Below are 26,731 nucleotides of genomic sequence, written 5' to 3'. Positions count from 1 at the left end.
AACATATTCATTGTCATCATTTAAAGTCAAATGTTATTCAGCATGCTCATTGTTATGATTTAAAGTCATAATTTTATCCAGCATGCATCCAGCATCCAGAGTGTTACACCTTAAAGTCATTTTTTTTATTTGTTTATCCTCGTTATTTTGTTAGAATGTGACTTGGGAAGTCACAAAGGGGGTAATGTTATGGTTAATTATTAACCCCCACATGAAGAGAAACTCATTTCATGTTATACTAAACCACAAATATTCAAAGTTTCCGTATTAAAATATCTTTGTAAAATGTATGCTATATAAAAAAAGGGAAGAAATGAAAAAGAACAACAATAGAATAGAACTTAAGTCTTCTACAAAAACAGGCCAAAAATAGAGAAAATCCAAATGCAGTTGAGACAAAGGAACTAGCCCAAGGTCATATGCTCGAATACGGCGCAGGAGTTCCAGGAATCGTGAAGACAGTCCTCATCTAGGAAAACAGAGGGCTATCTGGAAAAAGCCAAGGCCATATGCCCATATATGGCAGGGGTTCAAGAAACAGCAGAACAAACTTTCTTCCAAGAAAAAAAGAAGCTGTCTAGTTACAGGACTATTAGCTGTAACTGGTCCATACCCCACAAAGCCTGTGATTGGATATTTGGAAAATACTCCAAGAAAATGGAACATCCATGGTAACAGGGCTGCGATTGGTGTTTTTTCTTCAAAGTTTTTGAGGCCAGAACAGATAGAAACATCATCCAGAGATCCAAACTTTTCAACTGGTTAAGGTCTGGTCCTATTTTGATCATGACAAACCCCTCATCCAGACCTCATCTGATCATATGTCACCTAGTGTGGTGTTCTCCAGACGGCTCTGTGTTGAGTTATTTTTTCCCCTTTTTTTTTTACCTGTGCTGTCAGCATGCTGTGCATACAACCCGGTGTATTTGTATGGACAGAATTGGACATAATTGGACAGAACCACCACCAATCCCCCTTTTTGGTGAACTACTTTACCATGTTTGGGTCTATAAATAACTAATCACTACTCAAAGAGTGGGAGAATCACCACAGGCGAGACAAATAAACACAGAACTGAACAAGCCCTGGGTCCCGTAGCTGTACATACACCCCACGGCCACAGAAGACCCCCCAGCCCCCGGAGAAGCAGGAAGCAAGTGGATAAAAGCAGGCTGGGGAGCGGTCCCTCTGTTGAATTCTTATGTATTTGTTGCTCCTTGTTGTTGCTTGCTTTCTGACCCTGTCCGCCCCTTGTCTCCAGAAAACCTCCCTCATGCCTGCCTGCCTACCTGCCTTCCTGTCTGCCTATGCCTCATCACCAGTCTGTCCACACTCGAAGCCCTGTGCCTTCAGCCTGCCCGCTCGGACCCTGGAACGACCCACCTGCCCTTCATTCCAGTCCCACATCATCTTATTCCCTCCTTTGTAAATAAACCTTCTATACATTCCCCATACTGTGTGCTGCGTCTGGGTCTTATCCGCCTCGTTCATGACTATCTATCTATCCACCCACCCACCCACCCACCCACCCACCCATCTATCTATCTATCTATCTATCTATCTATCTATCTATCTATCTATCTATCTATCTATCTATCTATCTATCTATCTATCTATCTATCTATCTATCTATCTATCTATCTATCTATCTATCTATCTGTCTATCTGTCTGTCTGTCTGTCTGTCTGTCTGTCTGTCTATCTATCTATCTATCTATCTATCTATCTATCTATCTACTTTCTGTGTTTTTGCTTATTTTTGTATATTTGGCTATTTGTATTGTTATTTTATTTATTGTATGATTTTATAAACTGTAGTTAGTCATAATAATAAACGTATTCTCAATATAATACAGAAGATAAATACTGTAAGCGTAACGGCCCCCAGGTGTCTACAGTACCAGTAGTTGGTAGGATCACCAGTAGGATGCCAAATGCCCCTAAAAATAAAACAATAAAGAAATTACTATAACTAGTTGTTGTTGTTTTTTTGTATTTGTATTTCTCTCAACTGCCTTCATTCTCACATGGGTTGACACTTAATTGACATAACTTGTCTCTGTCCTTAATATCTACAGCCATTTTCATTATTTTATTCAAAAAATTTTAGATACTGTTAGGGTTTATATTGAATGAGAATCCGTGCCACCATTTATTTGTCATCTTAATTGGTGTTTTATAGCACCAAGGAAATACACGGGTGTGTTTTTGGGGAAATCAGGATCTGTTTTGGTAAGGGTTGATGCTTTGTTGTACAGACAATTATCATAAAATATAATAATCTAAAAATGCAAACATGTACGACAAAAACTGTTCTATACTTGCAGGATCAATAAATAAAAATGAAAAGGCTATGGCAGGAGCTGAGTGGCAGTATGGTCGCTTATAGTATATGCTGTGGATATAAATATAAATATAGATAGCATATTCTGCACAGGATGAATAAATATGTATCCATTAATACCGGCATGGATAACAATGGATGACTAGGTTTAAATTATAACAATATTATTTTAAATTATTACAATGTCTACAATACTTACAGTATTACACATTTATATTGCAGTTACCTTGTCAAAAGGTAGTGTCTGAAATAAGTGGTGTCCGGGGTGGGAAGGGTCAGCCGCAATCTCCCCCCAACGGCACAAGGTCCTGGAGGCATGTAGGTCCTGGAGGGATGAAAGGTTGCAGCCAATCACCCGCTCCACAGACCGAATGATCCGCTGCAGCCTGCCCTTGTCCCTGGCGGTGGCAGTAGCGAACCAGACAGTGATGGAAGAAATGAGGACTCGATGATGTCTGTGGCAGGTCGAATTTCTTCAGCTGCCGCATGCTGGGCCTTCTTGAGGTCCTAAGCAATTATGGTGACCAGAAAACCAAAGAACCCCACACTGTTGACTGGAGAGTCGCACAGGGTAAGTGGTTGGGAGGCAGGGATGGGCTTAGCCTTAATTCCACCACCATCTCAACTCTCTTGAGAAGCCTACACCCGTAGGTTGTTCTGGCTGCACAAGAGAGCCAGGTGGTCAACCTTCCATTTCAAGCAGACTCGTACCCCTCAGAGTCTGATGAGGGTGATGTCTGCAAACTTTGGGAGTTGACAGATCGTTTTCTGGTGCAGCCGTTGGTGTCCAGTAAGAAGAGCCGCGTTCAAAGGTCTTAATTTCCACAGAGGTCAGTGACGGCTCTGTCATCATTTAGACCTGGATGATAGTGAAAGCTTTGCAACAGGCTGCCCAGGTGCAAACAGCAGAATGAGGCAGATGGATCGTCCAAAATGAATTTCAATAAGCACTTTAAAAAATACTTTTTTTGTCCCAAAATAATAACAGGCAAAGCCTGAATGGAAATATAACTAAAATAACAAGCAGAACAGGGTCAAGACCAAAATTATATCACCCTGCCTTATGATGTAACAACATTATGATACCACAACGATAATCCTGGATTGGGGAGTCTGAGGATAAAGTTTGAATTCTGTCTTTTTCCCGGATTTCTGACGAACCACAATGATTAAAAGTCAGAGTTCTGGGAACACAGTCAATAAGAATTCTGAGAATAAAGTGATATGAGACTGCTTCTTGTGGTCTCATCCCATTTCAATGTTGCATTACCACTCTCTTCTGTAACGAAAAGCCATTTCCTGTGCGCGTGTGTGTGTGAACAAAGCGAAGTGTTTATCTGCCTTTCCCCTTAATCACAAACCGCTTCAAAATTGAGAAACAGAAATTATGTGACAAGTCCAATAAAGTGGAAGGCCGTTACATTTCTTGGCAAATATAAATATAGTGGTTTAGACAGGGTCTCAAACAGCTCACGAGGGAAGAGCATTCACACAGTATACATGACAGGAGGACACCTGGTGCTGCCCGAGGTGCTGGAAAGCAGGAACAATACAGTCATATTGTAGTCGAGAGCGATATTCCCAGAGTGTGGTCACGACTATCCAAGATGCTGCTGGGAACCAGTTTTCTGCTTTGTGATGACTCAAATAACAGCTGCTGTTGATACCTTATTCCTGAGATCACCTCTGTCCTGATTAAATAAATGACCAACAAAGGCACGAACACCAAGAGATCAGAGCCTCGGACTGAAATAGTTTAGGGGACAAGAATCTGGCTGGGATGTCTTCATTTGAGATTGTATAGCCAACATTTTATTGTCGAAAATCACAGCAATTATTCTTACTTTGAGTTGCAAGACCCTGTAGAATTACAGAATTACAAATATTCCTGACATTCGCATTTAAGAATGTTGTTTTTGCCCATTCATTGCCAGGTGTCCTGCAGGTTTCACTTTGTGAGCAAAAGATTATGAATGACGTCAAATACATTTGTTGGCTTATGTGGTCGGTACGTAAAGTAATCTGTTACTTTTACATCTGCTACATTAAACATGTAGCAAGGTGAACCAGTGTGTGAAATAAAGCAACTACAAGCATTTTACCCACATTGTTAATATTTAATGACTCAATCTCTGAAATCATTGCAGCAATAATCAAGGGTACGAATCCTGCACCAGAAAAGGACATAGAAAGTATCCAATGAAAAAAATGGAAGACCATCCTTTCTGATCAGGGCCCATCCTACACTTTTTTGACAATGAAACATCTGACTCTACTTCCTCTGTAGTATAATGTTCAGGTGAAGCGAGAAGAAGTACGGACTACAGTTAGGATCTGCTAGTTGAGTTTGTTGGATTAGTTGGATATACAGTAACAACATGTAGAAGACCTACAGTATAAACTGTATGTTTCCATAGCATTTTGGCAAATGGTTCCCCGATGACGAACTGAGGCAAGAGGCAAAAGGGAAAGAGTGTTTCAGGTTTAGTTTCTCCTGCAGCCCTTACAATAGAAACGGTCAAGTCATCATCGAGCATCTGGGTGTGTTATGTTCAGTGTCAAATAAGAGTCGCTTTCGTACACTCCACCGTCTCTTTAATATAAGGGTGTGGACACATGACCACCACCAATACTCCAGAAAATCCAGAAAATAAAATAAAGCGATTATCACTCATAGCTCAGAAGTACAATGGTAACGGATTGAATTTTATAGAATGAAGAATGAATTACAGAATAATTCACACTTTTCGTTTCATAGATGCACAAGGCCAGAACTGGATACAGCGAAAAGCTCCCTGTTTCGTTAACATCAGGGTTTCGTTCGAGCCTCTTTCTCAGTGATGCAGCCCGCGGCATGAGGGATGGACGTAGTGATCAAAAATGAGCGTTGTTACAGAGCAGAAGTAGCAAAGTATAAGCAATAAATAAACAAAACAAAACAAAAAAATCTTCACTTGTTCTTTGTATCGTATTCTGCCGTCTGTTTCGCTCTCTAAATCCAAATCGTGGGAGTCTCGCATCCCGACTTTACCCATGTGCTCCAAAGTTTGATTGATAATATCTTTCCACTTCTAGGTCCATTCCCCGCCCATATTTCATCGTACATTGAACTTTTCTTTTACGAACGGCTAATAGGTGCCTTGGGGAACAACGTGTAAATTCACTTGAGATAGAGGAATCGTTGGTTTGGTATCGAAAAAAATCGCCAGGCCTCCACCGCGTCGGCTTCCTGTTTTACTTGTCTTCTTACAAAAGGTACCGGGTCCGTCCCATTTCAAGTTTCTCTCTTTCTCGACACGGATCATGTTTCTTGTATCAGTGTTGTTGCTAGAAAGACACAAAGGTGAGTTAATAAATATATCTCTTATACTACTACAACTAATAATATAATAACTAATATCTCATAACTAATAACTAATAACAGACCTGCCAACCATAGGAAAATATTCTGAGTACCACAACAGTGTAACAGGGAGTCTGTGTGGCGTCCTTCACACCGTAGCTGTCTCGTAACGAGGAATATCACACCGTATGCCAGCCACTACGGCTAACTATATACAGTATACATATTCACCTCATGAGGATGAAACCCTTGAAATGCACCATCTCGTAAAGTTACCGAACATTTTTTACCAGCTAGAGATGCAGTGATCTGCAACTTTCTTGGCCGGTTCCGATCGCCGATTCCGACCTGCCGATTCCGATTTTCAATCGATTGTATGTTCATAATGAAACATTGACTATTCAAAAACGTTGACATTATCGTCGGATCATTTTGAGTTTAATTATATTTCAAAAATATTTCAAAATCAAAATTGTATTAAGTATAATTTTGGTCTCATTGGGTATATCTTCTGTATGTCAATGACAAATACATCATGTGATCTGATCCCGCTCACGTGACAGAACAGCTGCACATACGGACTACCACTGCAATTCTCAGTTACCACATTAGTGAGATGGTTGATTGACACTGTGTGTTTATTATTGTTCATTATTCACTATGTAACAATACAATAATAGAACATTCACTATGAAGTGAATAAATACCTTTCTATTATATTTATATGGTACTTGCCATTCATTGCATTGCAAAAATTAAATAAACAAATAAATAAACAAACAAACAAACAAACAAACAAACAACTAAATAATAAATGGCCGACTCTTCTCACTCTCATTCATTCTCATTTTGTTCCAATAAAAGAAAATACAACATGCAACGGTCACTGAGTTCCAATAAAATGGAAATGGTCACCAAGTTTCAGTATAATGCAACCTTTAACTCTCACTGAGTTTTAGTGGGATGCAACATATAACTAACATGGAAATGTCCAGTTCAAACTTTAAATGAAAGTCTCTCTCACTTTGAAGTGCAAATACATACATTTATTACATTTTATATTGTACTTGCTTTCCAAAATAAATTGCAATCATTGACAAAAAAAAGTAATAATAATAAATGACCGACTCTTCTCACTCTTGTTCACTGGAAATCACCGTGGATTAAACCAACTGAATCAACTGGAACGACTCGTTTTACTGAGTGACTCGTCCAGAACCGAGTCTTCAAAAAAGAGTCTTTTTTCATCATGATCGGAGCTCGTGCACTAGGAACCATCAGAGCAGATGCTCCGCTGTAGTAACAGCGATAGAAACGCAGTCTGCACAATATTGGAATATTGTCACATAATCTTCGTTTACCTTGAAATACCTCCAAACAACCGGCATTTTCTTTCTTTCGCTCTCTTTTTTGAGCGTCAACTACATTACATTTTGGTCGCATTGGATTTGAGTATTGGAGCATTTTTACAAGTACATCAGCACCATGTAAATTTGACCAGCACAGAATCTGAAAATATCTGATTGGCCGGTCAACGGTCATGGCCAATCGAGCTGAAAAGCGGCCGATCGATCGGTGCATCTCTATTACCAACGCTTTATATGTTAACATTACGGTCACATTTTGTGCTTATTACTCCGCCACTTCCCATTTTACCTTAGCAATGCAGCGTCGGTGGATAATAAAGTACCGCCGCGCTCAGTGCTGCGTATCAGTGGATGTTCAGTGAGTGAGAGGAGAGGGAGGGCTTACAGAAGCGCAGGTCGCAGCATCTGGTCCAATCCCAGGTATGTAGTTAAAATACCCAATAAATGTACAGTACTGTTTTGTATTGATTGATTGATTTCCATAATTAAATTACAATAATATATATATATCTATTTATATATATATATATATATATATATATATATTTTTTTTTTGCGTAGTTTCAGCTGGCATTTCGTACTTGTGTATTTTGACTGAGAATTGCATGGTTGGTACACAAAATGCGTGCAGGTTGGCAGGTCTGTAATAAAAACAATCCTATTTACAGTAAAGTAAATTCTAGGTAAAAATCAAATCATGATGATGATGACAGTGAAACATTTAAATCGAATTAAAAGATAACAAGGAAATGATGTAAAAAGGCCTCATGGTAAAAACGATGTTTTAAGGGGAAATTTAAAAATGAAGTGTGTAGTATGTCGTGCTTCAAAACACAGAGTGATTACAATGACAGAATACCAACATCTTGAGTTAAATCCTGCTGATGAATCCCATTCGCTGAATTTGCCCCATGAATCTGAAAAACATCACCATCAAATGTGTTATTCCATTCGGTGCACGGCAAAACAAAAGTTATTTTTAAGTTATTTATATGTACGTGTGTGTGTGTGTGTGTGCGTGTGTGTGTGTGTGTGTGTGTGTGTGTGTGTGTGTGTGTGTGTGTGTGTGTGTGTGTGTGTGTGTGTGTGTGTGGTTGGGTGGGGAGGGATTACCGGGCTTTTTTCGGGGCGCCGGCGCATGGCCTGGACCAGCTGGTCCACGTGCTGGTTGTGTTCCAGGGCGTTCCGCAGGGCGTCCTCGGTGCTGAGCAGCCGCTGGCGGAGCCGGGTCACCTCAGAGTCCAAGGCCGACGGATCCAGCATGGAGAAGCGTCGGTGGTCCGGGGAGGAGCGATCCCTGTCCCCCTGTGGAGCGTTAAAGAAGACATCTGTTATCTGGCAGATACCTAATATGCTTTTAGCGGTATCACGAAATGAAGATTTTGTCACATTGTGATGTGCGATTTGGTCATCAGAATGAACACCGATGAGAAGGTGAGAGCTCAACTTCATCATGGCGACGCCAGAGAGTTCATATTTCCTTGAAAACTTGAGGTTTTGGTCTGTTAGAATACACAAGTACCATGTAGTTCAATGTGATGAACGCCCATGGGATTAATGGGCATTTGCAACCTATAAACAGATGATCATTATCGATAAATATCAATGTCTGAAACCCTTTATAATTATCAAGAAAATAAATGATTCATATTTTGCCCAGCCTTAAATTCTTCAAAGAATTATTCAAATAATATCACGCTATTCCCAGCGGAAAATTCAGTTTGAACAAACTCACCGAGTTCCAACCTGTGGCAACCTATTATTTATAATTATTTTCTGTCGTTCCAAAGCGAGGACTATCGCCCGCCCCGCCCAGACTGAACTCCACTCACCAACAGGAGCAGCTTCTCCCGTAGGGTTTTGATGTCGTCCTGGAGCGTCTGCTCCTTGACCTTCCACTCCGCCTTGTGCACGTCTCGGCCAAGGTCCCTTTCCATGTCCCGCGAGTGGCGGTGGGAATCCAGGAGCAGAACCCGCAGCTCGTTCAGGCTCCTGGGTGTGACCGGGAGCAGGAACAAACAAACATATAATAAACCACATAGATATATTGGATTGAATTCAGTCACCCAATTAACGCTGAGCATTATCTGATCCCTCTTCCTAACATATGCACTCACACCTGGATGTGAGCCCCTGGATGTGAGCACATTCTAGTGAAACGTTTTTCTGACCCCGCTTTCACCCAAACACACCATAAAAGAGAGTGGTACCGGGCACGACGATGTGAAAGTCTTTGAGAAAGAAACGTGATGAGAGCCGACATCTTATTGGCCGTTGGTACTTAATCACCGTCCAACGCCGCCGACGCCTCATCTCATCCGAAGCCACATCTTTCTTGCATTCTGCTTGTTAAATGATAATCATATGACGTGGCGAGGCAATGGCCTGAATATGTTGTAGTAATGTGTGTCGGTGGCACGTGTTAAATGATGAACTTTTACTACAAACCCTGTCAACAAACAACACGACCTTAACAGGGACACGTACAGAGAATCAATGTCTACCTGACCTCCACTTACCTTTCTTTCTTCAGCAACTCCTGGCTGATGATGACCAGCTGCCCAGATGCATCATGGGACTTCTTAGTCATTGACTCGAGTTCTGCCTCTAGGCGCAGCTTGTCCTTGGTGAGGGCTTCCGTCCTCTTTTCCGCTGAGCGCACTTTGCCCTCTATTGCTGGTTTGAGGTCAAAAGAACGCCTTGTTATTTTTCAAATGATTGGATTTTCAACTATATTTACCAACCTATCCTTTAACTCTTATAACTCCAGGATGGCAGATTATTTTATCAGGGTTTCATCACTGAAACCTCGGTTTTATATGATCTGCAAACCACTCAACCCTAGAAGGTATTTTGTTTTATGTAATACATCGTGGCCAAGGAATATTTCTGAAAAGAAAAGAAAAGTCGGACTTTGTGCCGACACGGATGTGCTCTTGAACTGGAAATTGAATTTACCAGTGATCTGTGATTTAAGGGCATCGACCTGTGAAGTGAGGGTAGAGACCTCTTTTTCCCTTTTCATCAATTTCTCCATTGTTTCTGGAAAGAAACAAAAACAATTTCATGATTTGGAGAAAGGTCAAGCAACCAAACCATGACAACCAAGTAATAAACCAAAGGAAAACTTTCACTTGGATCACATAATGAAAAAACACATTTCTCATCCGTAGCATCGCAAGGAATAATGTATCTTTAGTGGTTATGCGCTCAGGACTTTCAGCTGCAAATATACGCAATAAAAATGCCCTATTCCATTTCCCACCTTGGTGTTTTCTTACACAAATCACTTTTTTAGCACATTCACATTTTAAGCTAATTTCAGTGAATACTCATTAAAATGTTAATAGTGCCCAATTAGAAGCTCGGTAAACATCGCTACCTTCGATGTTCTGTCTTCGTGTCTTTTCATCAGAAAGCTCATTGTCCTGAATGACCTAAACGGGAAAGAAATAAATATGTTCAAAGCTGTAATGACTCAAGAGCAATAAAAAATGTAGTAATTCATTCCCGGCTACTCACGTTTGCGTCGGGGGAGGTGTATCGGTCGGCCTGGATGGCCTGGAGCCTGTTGGCAGTCACCCTCAGCTTCTCCTCCAGGGTTTGGATCTCCTCCCTGCTCTCGGCCTGAGCCTTCAGCAGGGCCTGGTAGTCGCTCATCTTCTTCTCCGACAGCTCCAGCCTCTCCCTCAGCTCCTCCTGGACGCCGTCCTGCTCTCGCCGGATCTGCTCCAGATCCGCCAGCCTCCGCTCGGCCTTCTGCAGCTTCTCGACGGTGTCGCTGAGCTCCGTGATGTCCCTGCTGCTCGCCTTGACCTCCGCCTGGCTCCTCGACGCCGGGCCAAGCTCCACCTGCTGCTGCTTGGCGTCCTGGAGCCGCACGCTGAGGTCCTCGTGCTCTTTGGAGAGGATGGCCGCTTCGAGCTTGTGCCGGGCCTTGAGGTTCTCCACCTCCAGCTGGTGCTCTGTCTTGAGGGTCTCCAGAGCTGCCCGCAGCTCCTGTGGGTCCTGCGCCTGGCCGGCGTGGTCACCGATCAGCGAGGCTTTCAGCTCCTCCAGGGAACGCTGGTGGTCACTGACCAATGTGTCCAGTTTGGCCTGTCATAGGAAGAAAGATGCAAACTAAAGATAAGATGACACTATTAATTCAGAAATTCAGTAATGTAAATGCTGTAAGTACCGCTTTTCGTTCGGGATCAGCAACAATAATACTCATTCAAATGTTTGTGAGGATATGTGTTGACTGTTTGAAATAAGATATGAAAAGATAATGGAAATTCAGGTGTTGCAGCAGTCAAGAAAGAAATAAAAATGAAAAACAGAAAGAAAGAAAGTAATAACAAGAAATAACATATATACACATCTATCTCCACAAAGTGATAATAACACATTTCGCACTATAATTTATCAAACCAAGGCCTGCCTCAATATAAATGAAATGTGTTTCAGACTTACTATTTCTCATATCCATTACTCAGACTTTGGGCTTGTAGCGGTTGTTTTGCCCCCTTTTAAATATATTTTTTATTCCTCTGAATGCGCAATTCATGCTTGCTGTTAATATATATTGAATAATTAACTATATGTTATGTTATATTGCTACAGCACAATTAACCTCATGTTAAGTTACTGTTTTTTATTTTGTGCATTTTGGGTGTCGCGAAAGTAAAATCCAAGACACCATTAAAATAAAAAAATAATTTGCAGAGGAATGCTTAATCTTACCGTGTTTTTAAGTTATTTCATTGTTTTAATTATTTTATTATTCCACTTTGTAAATGCAATGTAATTTTCAATGTCAAGCATTTTGAGTAACATGTCATGTATGAAAGGGGCGATAGAAATAAGGTTACACTTATCAGTGTTATTGTATAAACTGACTGTGATGTTACTGTCAATTTGTCATTCGGACCGACCAGCTGGTCGACAATTAAGAAATAAAACAGTGCATCACCCGTGGACATCCCTAGTCTCCAGTATTGGAAGAATTGATTGTATTTGATTGAGCTTGGTCTTAACACTCTGTGCTACCTTCCAGCTGTCCATCATCTCCATGTTTTCCTTGGTGGCCTGCTGGATCTTCTGCCTCAGCTCGCCGATCTCCTGGTTCTGCTTCTCCACCAGCATCTTCAGCCCCTGCACCTCCTGCTGGCTGGCCGACACGGCCGCCTCGCACTTCAGCTTGAGCTCGCTGCTCTCCTTGCGGTGCTCGCGGCCCGCTGAGAGCATCTGCTCACGGAGGAGGACCGCCTCCGTTTGGACGCCCGACCCCAGGCAAATGTCCACGCCGACGTCGGGCTCTCGGAGCTGAGCCTGGAGGCTCTCGATGTCGGCTCTTCTCAGTGCCAGCTCTTCTTCGAGCTGCATGATGCGGCTCTTTTCCTCCACCGTGGTTTGCTGGTGAGAGACGTGGTACCAGTCATTATGAAGAGGCTCATGCCCTCATTGCTGCGGCAGAAATGACGTCAGCCCCGCTATATCAAAGACCTTATTCACAGATCAGGTGAGAGAACTCATCTATGAGAATGGTGGCATTCCAAAGGAGAAATGAGGTCAATCAACAAGCAGCATCCCACTCAGAAATATTGAAAGTTTATGCGCTGAAATCAGGCGTCAAGAAACAAGACAACCAGAAACACACAAGCCAGGCCTGTAAACTATTAAGCAGTCAAAGGCAGAGATCAAAACATTATGGAGGTCTTAAATATCTGTATGGCGGCATATTGTTTGATATTTTGGCTCCCTGCTGTGCTGCTTACTTTCGATCTAGGGTGATGAAATGATACACATGGCGTGGTTAAGCTGCGGCTGCAGACGGTAGCTTCATTCCCGCGGACGCACAGCTGTCCTGAATCGGCCGAGTCGTGAAAGCTGCACGGCCGCGGGAAGGGAGCCGCGTTACCGCCTGCAGCTGCAGCTTAACCACGCCCCACACATATCAAATAAGCTATAGAACTACAACATTTTCTCTTGAAAATGTAAAATCACCACAAAAAAAAAAACTGCAGCACAAAATGCAGAAGCTTACTTATATAATGTATTCATCCATATTGTTCATTTGATGCATTTGTAGCTATCCAAAACTATAGCTGTGGAATTATCTACATTTTATGGGATTCGATCTGTAGTTCCAGGACCAAAAGTCCAAGCTCTGTACAGTAGAACCCTATTGAAAAGAAAAACCTATGATTATCTGATCTCATTAACTCACTACATGATCCATCAACATAAAATCATTACATTATATAAAAGCTGGTGAGCTTGACCAGCAGCTCAGATAAAGGTTTGGATAGATGGGGTACATCCAATATGGCTGAAAACTCCCATGCGTCTTGGTCAACGTGTCCTAAGCCAAAGCAGCAAACAATGTGTCACTGTCCCAAATATTACTGGAGATCACTTAATGTGCAAAGAAGCCAAAGAAGAGACTTGGAGAGGAAAGGAAAGTGAGTCTGTGATTGTCTAGAAGCAGCCAAGCAAAAAAAAAAAAGAGAAAAAAAAAAAGCCAACAGCAAATCTCATGGCGACCTATAGATCAAACGGCTGTAAAAGGCAAAAGAGAGAAATCGGACCGTCACGCAGCGCTCACACAGGAGAGATGTTAATTTGAACGTCCAGGGCAAACGATCCTAGACCTCTGTGCTGCGAGCTGATTGACAAGAGAAGAAATGGCCAGACTGCGAGATGACACACACGAGCAAAAGATTGCCGAGGCAAGGTTAACGCCCTCGACCATGTCGGAGATCGAGTTCGAGTCGAGAGTTTAGATGAATTAGCAGAGCGTCAAAGACACAGGTCAAAGGGTCAAATGGTTGTCACCTTGGTTCTCTTACCCAACCTCAAGGAAACTGCATCACGATTGCATCTTCCCTGTTGGCAAAAAGAAGGCCTCTTTTTGTTTACAAAAACGTTTTTTTTAAGTTGTACTATGGGGATTATATCCTGCTCGAGTGTAGACCGCATAAGTAAGTAAGTAAGTAATCTGAATTACTTTTTTTGGTTCAATCCTACTGAATCCTGTTCCTCACATAATTATACATTATTTTAAAAAGGCCAATTCACAGAACTTTACAAAACAATTACCATCTGGAACTGCAATGTCTATATTTATGTTTCTGTTTTTTTTGCATTTTAAAATTGTAACGCATATTTTGTGATTGTCTTTTTTCCATGAATATTTTTATTTATTGTATCATTGTGGTGGATGGGGTGGCTTGAGTAGCCATACCTGATGCTTGTCGGTTGGGCTAATGAGCATCAGGGTTAAAAACCCCGTCCACACACTCAGTCAAGATGGGAGCCCTCTGTCATGACGTGTTCCATCTGCTCCTGGCTAATTCCGCCTCGCCTCATCTCATAAACTGGTCTTCACAACCCCCAGTCGTCTGTGTCTCTGTGCCGGAGGTCCCTGAGCACATCACTTGGGTGGCGTGTGGTGGCGAGACCGCCACAATCATATATACAGTATATATTTGTGAATTGTGATATATAATTCCTTCTATTTATATGAATTTCTCCTTTGTTGAGCTGTGCTTACCCATTGGTTTCCCAACCACATTAACCAGGCTCCCCATTAGAAACCTAGTTCAAGTTCAACCCGATTCACACCTTGCTACAAAGAAAGGTAAAAGTACTTTTTTTAAGCTTCTCCTTATTACTATCTATTACTTACTATTAATCTATGGCAATTTGAGCAAGTAAAAAGATTTGAAAAAAGAAGCATCAGGTTGTTACACATGTAGAACTGGAACCCAGAAAACAAACAAAAACAAGCTAAGAAAATACAAAAAGCCAAAAAAATGGAGATGAAAAATGTAAAACTAAATAGTGAAAAAGGCCGTGGCTACAGGCAGAGGGCTCACGGTTTACCCTTTTCTTCTCTAATTCATTCTGGAGCGTCTCTACTCGCGACTTTTCGAGCAGCAGACTCTGCTCGAGCTGATGCATATGGGCGTGCTCCAATTTTGTCTGAGTCTACGGAAGGAAAGGGGGAAGAGTGAAGGAGAAAGATAAAGTTGTAGAAGAGAAGAGAAAACAGAGCAAAGACTCAACGGAGAGAGAGAGAGAGAGAGAGAGAGAGAGAGAGAGAGAGAGAGAGAGAGAGAGAGAGAGTAGACAGAGAGAGAGAGAGAGAGAGAGAGAGAGAGAGAGAGAGAGAGAGAGAGTAGACAGAGAGAGAGAGAGAGAGAGAGAGAGAGAGAGAGAGAGAGAGAGAGAGAGAGAGAGAGAGAGCCATACACAGACTGAAAGGAGATATAGAATAAATGATACAAACCACAAAACAACAGAAGTACTGAAAAACCGTGTAGTTGTCGATGGTCCAGCTTCGGTTGTTTATTTTAGTCAAGACGCCAACTCGACAAAAAATACATTGAGGCTTGCACTTCATTAAAAACTGATTTTCTACCTTCCTCTACAGATAGACAGAGCAGAGGCGCTTAACTGGTATTATTTTAATTCTCCTTAATACGGATTCCATGCAGTGCAGCACTGGACTACCACATCAGAAACAGCTATACTTAAGAGTTTGGGATTCAAGGTATCGTTGGCTGTTCAACATCAAAAAATTGATTTCTTAATCTTAGGAAAGAGAAGTAATTTATTAATTTATTGTTTCATAAGTTAGGTTTTGAGTTTTAATTCTATCAATAACACTTACAATATAGGAGTAATTATTAACTGACACGAAATAAAAATGTAGACAGACACCTAGATAGATATATTTATATAGATAGATAGATATATGGATGGATGGATGGATAGATAGATTGATAGATAGACAGATCGATAGATGGATGGATGGATGGATGGATGGATGGATAGATAGACAGATAGATAGATGGATGGATAGATAAAGAGACAGACAGATAGATAGATAGATAGATAGATAGATAGATAGATAGATAGATAGATAGATAGATAGATAGATAGATAGATAGATAGATAGATAGATAGATAGATGGATGGATGATAGATAGATAGATAGATACGTAGATAGATAGATAGATAGATAGATAGATAGATATGTAGATAGATAGATAGATAGATACGTAGATAGATAGATAGATAGATAGATAGATAGATAGATAGATAGATAGATAGATAGATAGATACGTAGATAGATAGATAGATAGATACATAGATAGATAGATAGATAGATAGATAGATAGATAGATAGATAGATAGATAGATAGATAGATAGATAGATAGATAGATAGATAGATAGATAGATAGATAGATAGATGGATAAATAGATTGATAGAAAGATGGACAAATAGGTAAAAACTTTAAAGGAATAAGAAAAGAGTGTAGAATGAACTTACATAGACTTGTGAAATTCCAGACCTATACTCCACTGAAATCCACTTCCAAAAAGGGCAGTGTGGGTACATTCTCAAGTTTAGTTCTTGTTTCTGAACATACTACACCGCTGGAATTTGCGCGGCTCTTGAGCCCTTGTCTTTTCATATGACATAAAAGGTTCTTGGACGCGCGCGGTCATAGACGATCAACCGCGGCCAGAGCCTAAGGCGCTGACCTTGATCGGCTGGTTTGTGGGCTCACATCATCAGCCCAAACTTTTCTCATTATTCAACCGGGGTTGTTGCTGTGATGCGTGCGGACATAATACCTCTAGGTCTCCTTTGGTGATGGACTCCTCCTCCACTCTGAACTGGAGGTCCTCCACTTTCCTAGGGGGCAGGCACAGAGGAAGAGAAAGACGACAGATCAGTTTGGCACCCACGGCAGTTCTAAATACGAAATACTATGTTGCTTGTATCACAGCAAAGGTAGTATGTGCATGACTGTGAGCTAACAGGCAGCTCCTACTCTTGCTGGAATGATACGTATTGTAGTGGAAAGGTCACAGAACTTAGAACAACACATTGTTTTTGCGATTGAAATAGTGCACTGAGCGTAGCGTTCATCAATTTAACTTTATTGATTTAACATCAATGCCGCTCCCAAGCGATAAGTGAGTCTGGTAAAAAGTACTATTTAATCAGATGAATTGTTGGAATGTTGAGCCAAGGACACACTCCACAGCTAGATATTATAAAATGGCAATTATCTGTGTATTTAGACAGTCTTGTCTTCTGCAGAGACAAACTCAATAAATGATCTTAAATTAAAGAACCTCTTCTCAAGGGTGATTTTTTTTTCCCACCACAGATTGGCGTCACGAACAGGATTGGAAAAACAGCAAAAAGGAGGACATTCCTGCGCCTCCAGGCACCGGTGTCGTTGGGGCGGCGAGCCTCTTGCAGATCGGAAAAAAATTGGCTAAGGTAAGCGTTTTGCTTATTTCACTTCCATTTGAGGGAAAGATCTGCTGTTTTTCTGCCTGACCATATGGGTAAGACCAAAAAACAAATAACTAATGCAGTGGAGAAGAGGTGCTAATAAAATAAAATATCAAAAAAGGTAAAAGACAAAGAAAATAATATATAAAAATATATAAACATTTTTTTTAAACAAAATAGCCTAGGTGAAAAGGGAAAAGCCGCTCTAAAAAAAACACTTTAACAGGTCTGTATAGATAGCAAACAGATTCAGGACAAAAGAAGTTTGGCTGTGGATACCACTGTAAACAGAGAGCGGGGGCCTGTAGCCTGCCGGAGAAGGAGGAAGTGAGCTGCTGGTTATTGTATTGTCTGCGCGCCACTAGAAAGGTTAGATAATATTGATGGCTATTGATCGCAGCCTAGATCTAAGGGATCTAAAATAACTGAAATAACCTGCATAGTCATTAGAGCTCTCTCCACATAATTCACAACTAATACCAATGGTTTGTACGTGGATAATTGATTGGAAAGGAGGATTATTTTCGTCCATTGAATACTCTTGGGACAGTGTCTTGTATATAAGCAAGTAGAGGAACAAAGCTTTTCTTTTCCTTTTAATATGTGAACATTGCCCTTCAAATATAGCAATTTGAAGGGCCGATATTTGACATGATCTGATGATCTGATCAATTTAGCAATTTTGTGGCAGATTGTTCCATGATTGAAATTCATTTAAGAGTAGACACACAGCTCCTACTTTATCATGTCTGATTTAAAAAGTTACAGGACTATTTCTCTGTAGAATATGAAGAACTGCATGAAAGCAAATGGAATGGAATGGACTTGGAAAATGACCACAAAAAAAGGATATAATTTAAGTCTTTAAAAATAGAACTTTTCAAAAAATATTTCTGTTTCAGGTTTTCAGTCAATGATGATTCAGTCTATATTCTCCCCTGCATACCTTTTCTCCTCTTCGAGCTGATTGGCCAGTTCCACTTTGTCTTTCTGCGCGCTGGCCAGTAAAGTTTTGACCTGCTGGAGGGTGCTCTCGTTTTCTGAGACGTACTACAGTACAAGAAACAAGAAATGCGTTTGTGTCAAAGCATATCGTCACATGAAAATATAAACAGGTTTCTGCTGAATTTATAGAACTCACACACAATCATCAACAGTCAAACTCAACACTCTAAGAAACACGGGAGACTGATGCTGGGCAATGCATAGAGTTGGTCAATTTGATATTTTTTCCCACAATTTGAAAATGTTTTGTTTCAAATTATCGAATGAAATATCATCCTCGATCAAAATTAAAATTAATATGATTGAACCATATTTTATCATTAAAATATCAACCATCATGCCCAGCTGTCCCTAGCAGTTACCTTTAAATTCTTTGATTCAACGACAACTCCTTCCCCACCACATACCTGTGTGTGCTGGGCCTTGAGGCCACTGAACTCCTTCTCCACCTGGCAGATGTGGCTGTTGGCCTTGCCCATCTCGGCACGCTCCAGGTCGCGCTCGACCAGCAGCTGCTCGATGTGCTGCTGCTTCTCTTTCAGCGCCTCCTGCAGTGCCGTGGTGCCCGAGATCTTACGGGCGTAGCGAGAGGACGTCTCTGTCAGCTGGAGAAGGGGGTAGGGTGCGGTGGTAGAAGCAGACATGGATGGATGGCGGGGGAGACATCAAGAAGGGAGGGAAAGAACGAAAGGGTGGGTGGATAGAGAAAGAGGAAATGAGAACATTGATGGAAAGGCACAGCACTGTAGGTGTGTAACCCTCACTAAGATCATAGATACAATTTGAAAGAGAAGGGCTTTGATAAGGGGAAACCATAGAAACTGGATGGGAACAATGAAAAATGTACCATTTTGTTTCACCACTAGAGGGTACTCCAGTGTATACATTGGAAACATTCATACACCTGAACTCCTTACCAGTGCCAATATTCTTCAAAACATTTTCTAAAGAAAGCAAATTGACTGAAATGTTAACCCACTGTGTTTTATATATATTAAAAAAAACATAATGCAAAAAATGTATGATAAATATTCAGAAACTCCTGAACAATTTCTCAGACACTGCACTTAATGGTGAGCAGTCTGCCATGATACATTCCTTGATACACACTAGTTGATAAAACATGGATACGGTTTGTAACAACGCTGCCTTCTCTCCCATCACTGCTGATTAAACAGAAAACAGGGCTTCAGCGTAAATGTACATGACCTGAAAACTAGGGATGGTAGTTTGAGGTAATTTCACTATTCAATTATTTGAAGGGAATTTTTAAATTTTGAAATCTAGAAGGCCAACTTCCCTTGTGACAGGCGACTTGCCACCGTGGATGCTAAAGAGCATACAGTGAAAAGTTGAAATAGTGGACTTGAGGCCAAAGCTAAAATAATTAAATTCACACACTTAAGAACTATTGTATATAGATCATGTTTATATTATAGGCCAACAAAGGCTGCCATCTACATTTCAGAATCAAACATTGTAACAGACACGTTTGGAAAAAAAAAACAATAGACCTGAGGTAATTAGCAGCACAGAATAGAACACATTTGCCGACTTTCTGTTTGCTTACCAGTCCGGAGCGACTGGGCCGCCCGCCAACCGAAGAAGCCACAGAGCTGACGGAGCTGATGGAGGAGCTGCTGGGACTGTGGACCAGCGACGACACCCCCATGGCCATGCGCTTGCTCTTCTTGGCCTTGGCCGGGCTGGTGGAGGGGAAGCCGATGCGGATCACCTTGTGGACGGGGGCAAACAACCCGAACTTGTGAAGGCACTGGAAGTATCTGTAGGACAAGAGTGTGGTATTGGTGGGGTAGTAGAAAGAAAAGCGGAAGTTTATCAATGAGGAAACAATTTTTGCCACGTTAAAGAGTAGCTACTGCTGTTTATATTCCTTGTATTCTCAAATTTCTCAAATTTTTTAATAAAAACAAACATTTTGTGCAATGAAATTTAACCATTAATTCCACAGAATGTTTTGATATTAACAGCACCCTCTGTAAGTCACCCCCCGTCCGGCTGTAGTGGCTGTGGTGGGTGTACTGACAGACAGCACCAAGGCACTCAGCACCAGATCAATACAAGTAGGGATCTACCATGACTGTCAGGATCTGAGGTGCAGACTGTGCAAAGGCACCCCCAAGACTGTCCAGCAGCGGGTGTAAGATGTAAACACCAGACAGCGGGGGATTGAATACAAGAAGAGCATAGGCTGAACCCTCCCAAGTCGCAAGGTTGAGGATGACAGCGCTTAGGTCCTGCGGGACTTCCGGATTCAGACAGAAGAACAAGTACCGGCCAACCAACCGGACATCATGGTAATGGACAAGGAAAAGACACCGGGAGGGGTGATAAATGTAGCGGTTCTAAGTGACACAACACATTAAGAATAAGGAATATGAGAAGCTCGGGCTGAACGGGGAATTAGAGAGGGTGTGGAAAGTGAAGGCAAAAGTGTTCCCAGTGGTGGGAGAGCGCTGCAGACTGCCGTTTCAAATAAAACCAAAAAGAAGCTCAAATATTTCCAACCTCATATCATCTTTGAACAATCATAAATTTAGAAAAGATAAGACTTAATTTATCAGAATAGGACACAACTGATAGTGATAATAAACAATAATATTGAACCACTGCTTAGACCAATGTAAATATAAATATGCGTTCCATAAAGCATCTAAAGGATTACAGAGCCAGTTCCAAGCTTCTCAAATAATCGGTGCTTTTGCATAGGAAAAGGGGTTTTACATTTAAACACTTTAGAAACATGAGCTGACGTGTGCGTTATGTGAGTTGTGTGAGTCTCCTGTCCACTTTACCTTGTGCCAGCGACTGCACCGTCGTTCTTGCCCAGGGGTTCGTCCAGCTCCACGCCGCACCACTTGCCCTTGGCAAAGTCGGTGTCACCCATATAGCGCACTACTCCCATCTTGGTGCCCCCCACCTGACGACACAAGAGAGCCTCACACGTTTTGTCACTGAAGTCACAGCACGGCGAACAGACGGCGACAAAGAGAACGCCGTTGAGACTGCGGCAAAACGGGCAGAGCGACAATATGGTCCACCGTTAACTTTGACCGGCGTCCATCGTTTCCAGGCAATTGGAGGGGAGAATACAAGCTGCGTATGTGATTTTATTTCCGAATGATTTAAACGCCACTTTAATTCCAAAGGCAGTCTCGAGACAGGTGTTGTCAAGTGATGACATTTGACTTGACAACATGGTCATTGTTTAAAGTCAAGCACAGTTGAAAAAAAAACTAAAAACACAATCAAACCACATTTTTTCTAGGATGTTAAGTTGTTTTCTATTTTTGTGCTTTCGCTGGAGAAACGCTGGATGGAAATCAATTCAATAATAAACAAACGGAACTATCACACTATCAAAAACGTATTTCCATGCCCTGAGAATTGACTGAATTTGGTATTAAAAGTAATGTGTCCTCCTGCGTTTTTACAACCGATGACATCACAGTTTTTTATTCCCAGGGAGATTATATACGCAGCGATCCAAAGCCGTTGGATCCTTGACGAGACAGTTACATCCTGCCACTTAAAACTGCTTTTACATTCAAACATTTCAGAGCCAATGGGAAGAAAATCACATAGAAAATGATTAGGGTTTGAAAAACAAAATACAAAAAAACTCTTCCCAGAGTTTATGTGACACTGTGACTACTTTTCTCAGCATTGTTATTCTAGCAAATTTTTCCGGGCAAAAAAGATAGACCCTTGAAATAATATTTAGAGAAATGAAAAACAATGAATGTCCTATGGGATTAACATGATTTTGTCCAACGTACAGCATACAATGACTCCTTTTAAATTGAATTATTTGTCAGTGGAAAAGTAAATGTGCCGAAAAAAATCCAAACAAAATGCAAAATAAAAAAGAAAGAAACACTTTTAAAGAGCGGCCCCCCCCCCAAATTCAACTGGTGGCGGTTAAACGATATCTTAAACGGAAGTCTATTCCTTCTGGAATCATTGGTTTATTTTCCTTGTGTTTATAATACATACGGAAAGTATTTCCTGTTCTGTCAGACCATCGTGCTGAATCACAGTTTGTGAGTAATGTGCTCCTCGGCACATATGGAGAACACATGCGTGGGACACGAAACGCTCTGTTTAAGTGTGGGAGAACATCCTGTCTGCCATTTGCTACACTCCATTTCCCTCACCCGCAAGCATGTGTTGCCGTGTAAAAAAAAAAAAAAAAAAAAAGCAAACAACCTCGGCCGAACTTCTCATGACTCTGTTAATCAAGTGAGTAGTTTGGGATTGAGTTGTCGTCTATAATTACAGATGGGATAGATGATAATGCCTCAACAACTGTAAAGAGTAAAAACCATGCTGATCTAAATCTCTAAATCAGCCAATAGAATATTAAGACTTCAACTCAAGTACAGCACCAGTCACGTTGCAGGCAGCACTTTTACAGCTTGCTAAAGGGAGAAGCGAGCTGGAAAGAGACATTCCAGGCTTTCCATCATGACCCGGGGTGATCAGCACATCCAAAGGGAGACACACAAGTCATGTGTTTTGCTGGCTGGCTGGCTTTTACAATGTTTGTATTTTTGTTTTTAATGGGGAGTCAATTTTGTAGAAGGCATTACACAACAAATACCTTTGCCAGGAAATGTTTGGCGGCACCAGCTGTGTGAACGAGAATGGCCTCTGGTGTTTTCTAGATGAGGTATACGCAGCCTAGTACAGAGTGGGACTGGCAACTTCCAAAGCTGGTGACCAGTACAGCTCAACATGGTGTCTCATCCAAGAGACCAGCTTGCTATAATAAATCGTATCCAGTGTAAAATGACATGTCGTAAAATGACTCGGGTAAGATATTAGATGCATGGTGTAAATAATAAACAAAATCCTTCCAAATCATGTTTCCGACAACCGTAAGCTGTGTCTCTCTCTTGTTTTTCGGGCCTCCAGGGTGAGGTGGATTTCATAGGAGAGGCTTAGGCAATGGATGGATCGCTCTGATCAATGTCCGCACTGCTCTCTCCTCTCTTAAGTGCTGAAAGTAAAACAGGGTGATTTACAATATGCACTAGCAGGAAGGGTTTCTGCAGCCAACCATTTGCCAATACATAGAGTCTGATGTAAGTAGCCCTGATGCCCTGTGGAAAATGGACCCACCTCCAATAATCTGCAGACAGAATAAAACACTGCTGCTAGGTATTTTTATGCGGAAATCGCAATATGGACAATGTTATCTCCAGTTTGACATTTGGACCTTTGATAAGGTGTTGAAGAAAGGTAAGTTGAACACTCAACTTGGGACAGAGATCAAATGGCAACACCATAATGTAAAAGAAAAAGATCATCAACAATGCATAGATTATTCTTGAAGCCGAAACTAATACTGTATATACACACAGCATATATGGCTCCACTGTAGAAATAATATATATAATACATACCTAAAGGTGGCTTCAGGAAACTACCTATAGCGCATGTAAAATGTGTGTTTCTATACCGTATGTGTGACGTCTTTTGACTTGTAAGTGTAAAATTTAGACGATTTCAGATCATATGTCCCTTAGCTTTTGAATGATTACAGTCATTTATTGTGTATTAAAAATGTTTCTGTTTCTAGCACAGGAGAAAAGGTCCCCAACAAGGTGTTGAGGAAAAGGTGGAATTAAAATGTCCAGCTCAAAACGGTGCACTGGTCAGAAACGCGCAAATACGTGGAGAACATAGACCTGTGAACTCCACACAAACAGGAGCATTGATGCAAGTGCAGGTCTGGCAGTGCATCATCATGCCGCACCAATGAGCCTCCCGCTGGAACCGAGTTTGATGACTCACCCTGAGTGAAGCGTTCAACAAGCCTCTAACACAAACTCACCAGGACGCGGTCTCCAACTCGAAGGTCCTTATCGCCGCCTTTCTTGACCGAGCCGCTGTCGGACATGTTGGATCCCGACTCGTTGCCCGTCTTCATGCCGCTGTTGAGCAGGCCCTCCCTGAGGGGCACCACCACCCGCTGTCCCATGGGGGGGATACCGCCATGTTGGCCCTGAGCCACCTGCGAGTCGACCGAGTGGCTGTCGCTCCCCTCGCCCACCTGCTGACGTGTCAGCTTGGAGGGCCGCGTGAAGATGCCCTGGAGGGGCTGGCAGTCAAAGTAGCGCACGCCCCCCACGGAGCCGTCGTTCTTGCCCACCAGGTCGTTCAGCACCACCCCGGCCCACTGACCCGGGGCAAACTGTGTCTCCCCGAGGTAGGAGATGATGCCCGGCTTGACGCCGTTGACCCAGACGTGCTCGCCCACCATGTAATCGCCCAGGACGTCGTCGCCCACTTCCGAGAGCTTGGTCGGTGTGGTGGGCTTGAGCGGGGCGTCTGGAGAGCGACGGGGAGAGAGGGAGAGGAATTCAATTGATTTCCTATACACTGTTCACTTTTTGTCATGGCGATAAAGATATAAAAGTAACTGAAACAGAAATATAAAATATAAAATAAAAAACAAAACACATTAAAAAAAAAAGCAATTGAAATTACAGCAGTACATAAGTTTATAAGGTTTATGAAACAAACCAAAAACTGAACACATGCTTTGAGAAAAAAAGTTAATACGTTTCTCTAAATGTGGCTCTCAAAGCAGGTTCCTGGGATCTCCAGGGGCCCTACAAGAGGCGACAGGGGATTCACAGCAAAATTATTAATATTCAAAAGTTAAAATTTAAAAATAATTACCGACTCTTTTTATCCTAGTTTCACTGTTATCTCCCTTACTATAGGATAGAAAGGCATGAAAGTTTGGATTAAATCATATCTTAAAACAAAAATATTTTCAGATAGGGGTCCAGGAGTTCTCTCAAACAGTAGGCATCCATCCAACCATTGATATGAAAAAGGTTGTGAAGTAGAATCACTCTCTAAACCAATGATTCATGAAGAATCGATTTGCTCACACTACATCTGCATGAATCCTGCCCCCGAACTTCTCCAATTTGCAGCCTGCCAGAATCACCATCTAACCTATTCATCCGATTCCGCTGTGTCGCCCGGGCCAAAAACAAAACAAAATAAATGCTTGTTTGTGCGGCGGCATCCGGCAGCGTGTAGCTCATGGGAGAGTAAGCTTTGCGTCGTTCACGCTGGAAAAGTGGGTCAGAGAAATCCGCCATGTCGGGACGCGTTGCGCTGTGCTGGTGATTTGACCCCCCTGCCACGCAGCAGAGACTGACAGTACTGCTGGTGACACGCTGCTGACTGGCTGCATCTCGGCATTGCAGCCTGGAAAATACTGTGTGGGGAGAGGGTTTTTCTTGTGCTACACCAGCAGAAAATACGTGTCTGTTTGTGTGTGTGTGTGTGTGTGTGTGTGTGTGTGTGTGTGTGTGTGTGTTTGTGTGTGTGTGTGTGTGTGTGTGTGTGTGTGTGTGTGTGTGTGTGTGTGTGGTCACGCTCAGGTCTGGTTGTGTGCCAGGAGTGTCTGCCACACTGAGAGTGGGCCTGGGGGCCTTAGCGGCTGTGCTTAATGCCTCGATGGCTCCCATATGCTTGGATTGTTCGAATCTGTCGGCATGAATGCAAATGTGTAACAACTTGATGAAGGTTTCAACTCTGGGGCTGGTGGGAGTTCTTGTGAAGTTTTCAGGAACGAGCCTATTTGCTAAATAACCAAAAGATCACCAAAGATCAAGAGAGACACTTAAAAAACAGTTGTGCTGGGGTGCATTATGCCTTTAAGATACTCTGTACTTTACTCTTTAGTTTACTTTTGGATCAGAAAAAAATAACATTTAGTTGGCCAGGTAGTAAAAGGCTTTGGTTAGGAACCCAGAAACTTAAGCACTGACCAGCAGTAAATGTAAATATTTTTACATTGACAGTTTTATTTTCTTCAATCCAATGAATGTCACTGCAACAAAAACTACATTTGACTGGGGTTATAAAAGAAGAGATGCCCCGAAAACAATTCACAAATGTGGACAGAAGGTCATATGAGCAGACACTACACACACACACACACACACACACACACACACACACACACACACACACACACACACACACACACACACACACACACACACATTATGAGCTTAGCAACTGAAAAACTACCTCGTGTCCTGTTTTCAGAAATAAACAGGTTGTTAAAAAAAAACCTGAATATGGGGCAGCACCACGAGAGCACCGGTTAAAAACTTGAGACAACCCATGATCTGGGTTGCTGGGGCAACAGGGGAGCGTGCATGTGTGTGTGTGTGCGTGTGTGTGCGTGTGTGTGTGTGTGTGTGTGTGTGTGTGTGTGTGTGTGTGTGTGTGTGTGTGTGCATGTGTGTGTGTGCATGTGTGTGTGTGCATGTATGTGTCTGCGGTGTGTGGCGTGGGGTGTGGGGATGTTC

General features: G+C 41.9%; 1 protein-coding gene across 3 annotated transcripts in view; it reads right to left on the bottom strand.

The window, feature by feature from the left end:
* Positions 1–4,506: 4,506 nt before the first annotated feature.
* clip2 (CAP-GLY domain containing linker protein 2) overlaps positions 4,507–26,731 on the bottom strand; it is a 29,963-nt gene continuing 7,738 nt past the window's right edge. The window contains exons 3-17 of one of the 3 annotated variants that reach the window (XM_080013694.1): positions 24,223–24,719; positions 21,179–21,303; positions 19,933–20,146; positions 18,770–18,967; positions 18,304–18,407; positions 16,685–16,745; positions 12,085–12,450; positions 10,576–11,151; positions 10,436–10,490; positions 10,012–10,095; positions 9,573–9,729; positions 8,886–9,045; positions 8,167–8,358; positions 7,913–7,970; positions 4,507–5,670 (exon numbers count right to left, since the gene is read on the bottom strand). In XM_080013694.1, coding sequence (XP_079869820.1) covers positions 5,645–5,670; positions 7,913–7,970; positions 8,167–8,358; positions 8,886–9,045; positions 9,573–9,729; positions 10,012–10,095; positions 10,436–10,490; positions 10,576–11,151; positions 12,085–12,450; positions 16,685–16,745; positions 18,304–18,407; positions 18,770–18,967; positions 19,933–20,146; positions 21,179–21,303; positions 24,223–24,719 — 2,873 coding nt within the window. In that variant the 3' untranslated portion in view covers positions 4,507–5,644. The remainder of the gene's footprint in view (positions 5,671–7,912; positions 7,971–8,166; positions 8,359–8,885; positions 9,046–9,572; positions 9,730–10,011; positions 10,096–10,435; positions 10,491–10,575; positions 11,152–12,084; positions 12,451–16,684; positions 16,746–18,303; positions 18,408–18,769; positions 18,968–19,932; positions 20,147–21,178; positions 21,304–24,222; positions 24,720–26,731) is intronic. The other 2 variants (XM_080013695.1, XM_080013696.1) reach the window with 2 other exon arrangements.

The sequence above is a fragment of the Zeus faber genome, assembly GCF_960531495.2.
Source record: "Zeus faber genome assembly, chromosome: 14".
Classification (NCBI taxonomy): domain Eukaryota; kingdom Metazoa; phylum Chordata; class Actinopteri; order Zeiformes; family Zeidae; genus Zeus; species Zeus faber.
Note: the sequence above shows the minus strand (reverse complement) of the source record. Positions and strands in the feature narration are given on the sequence as shown.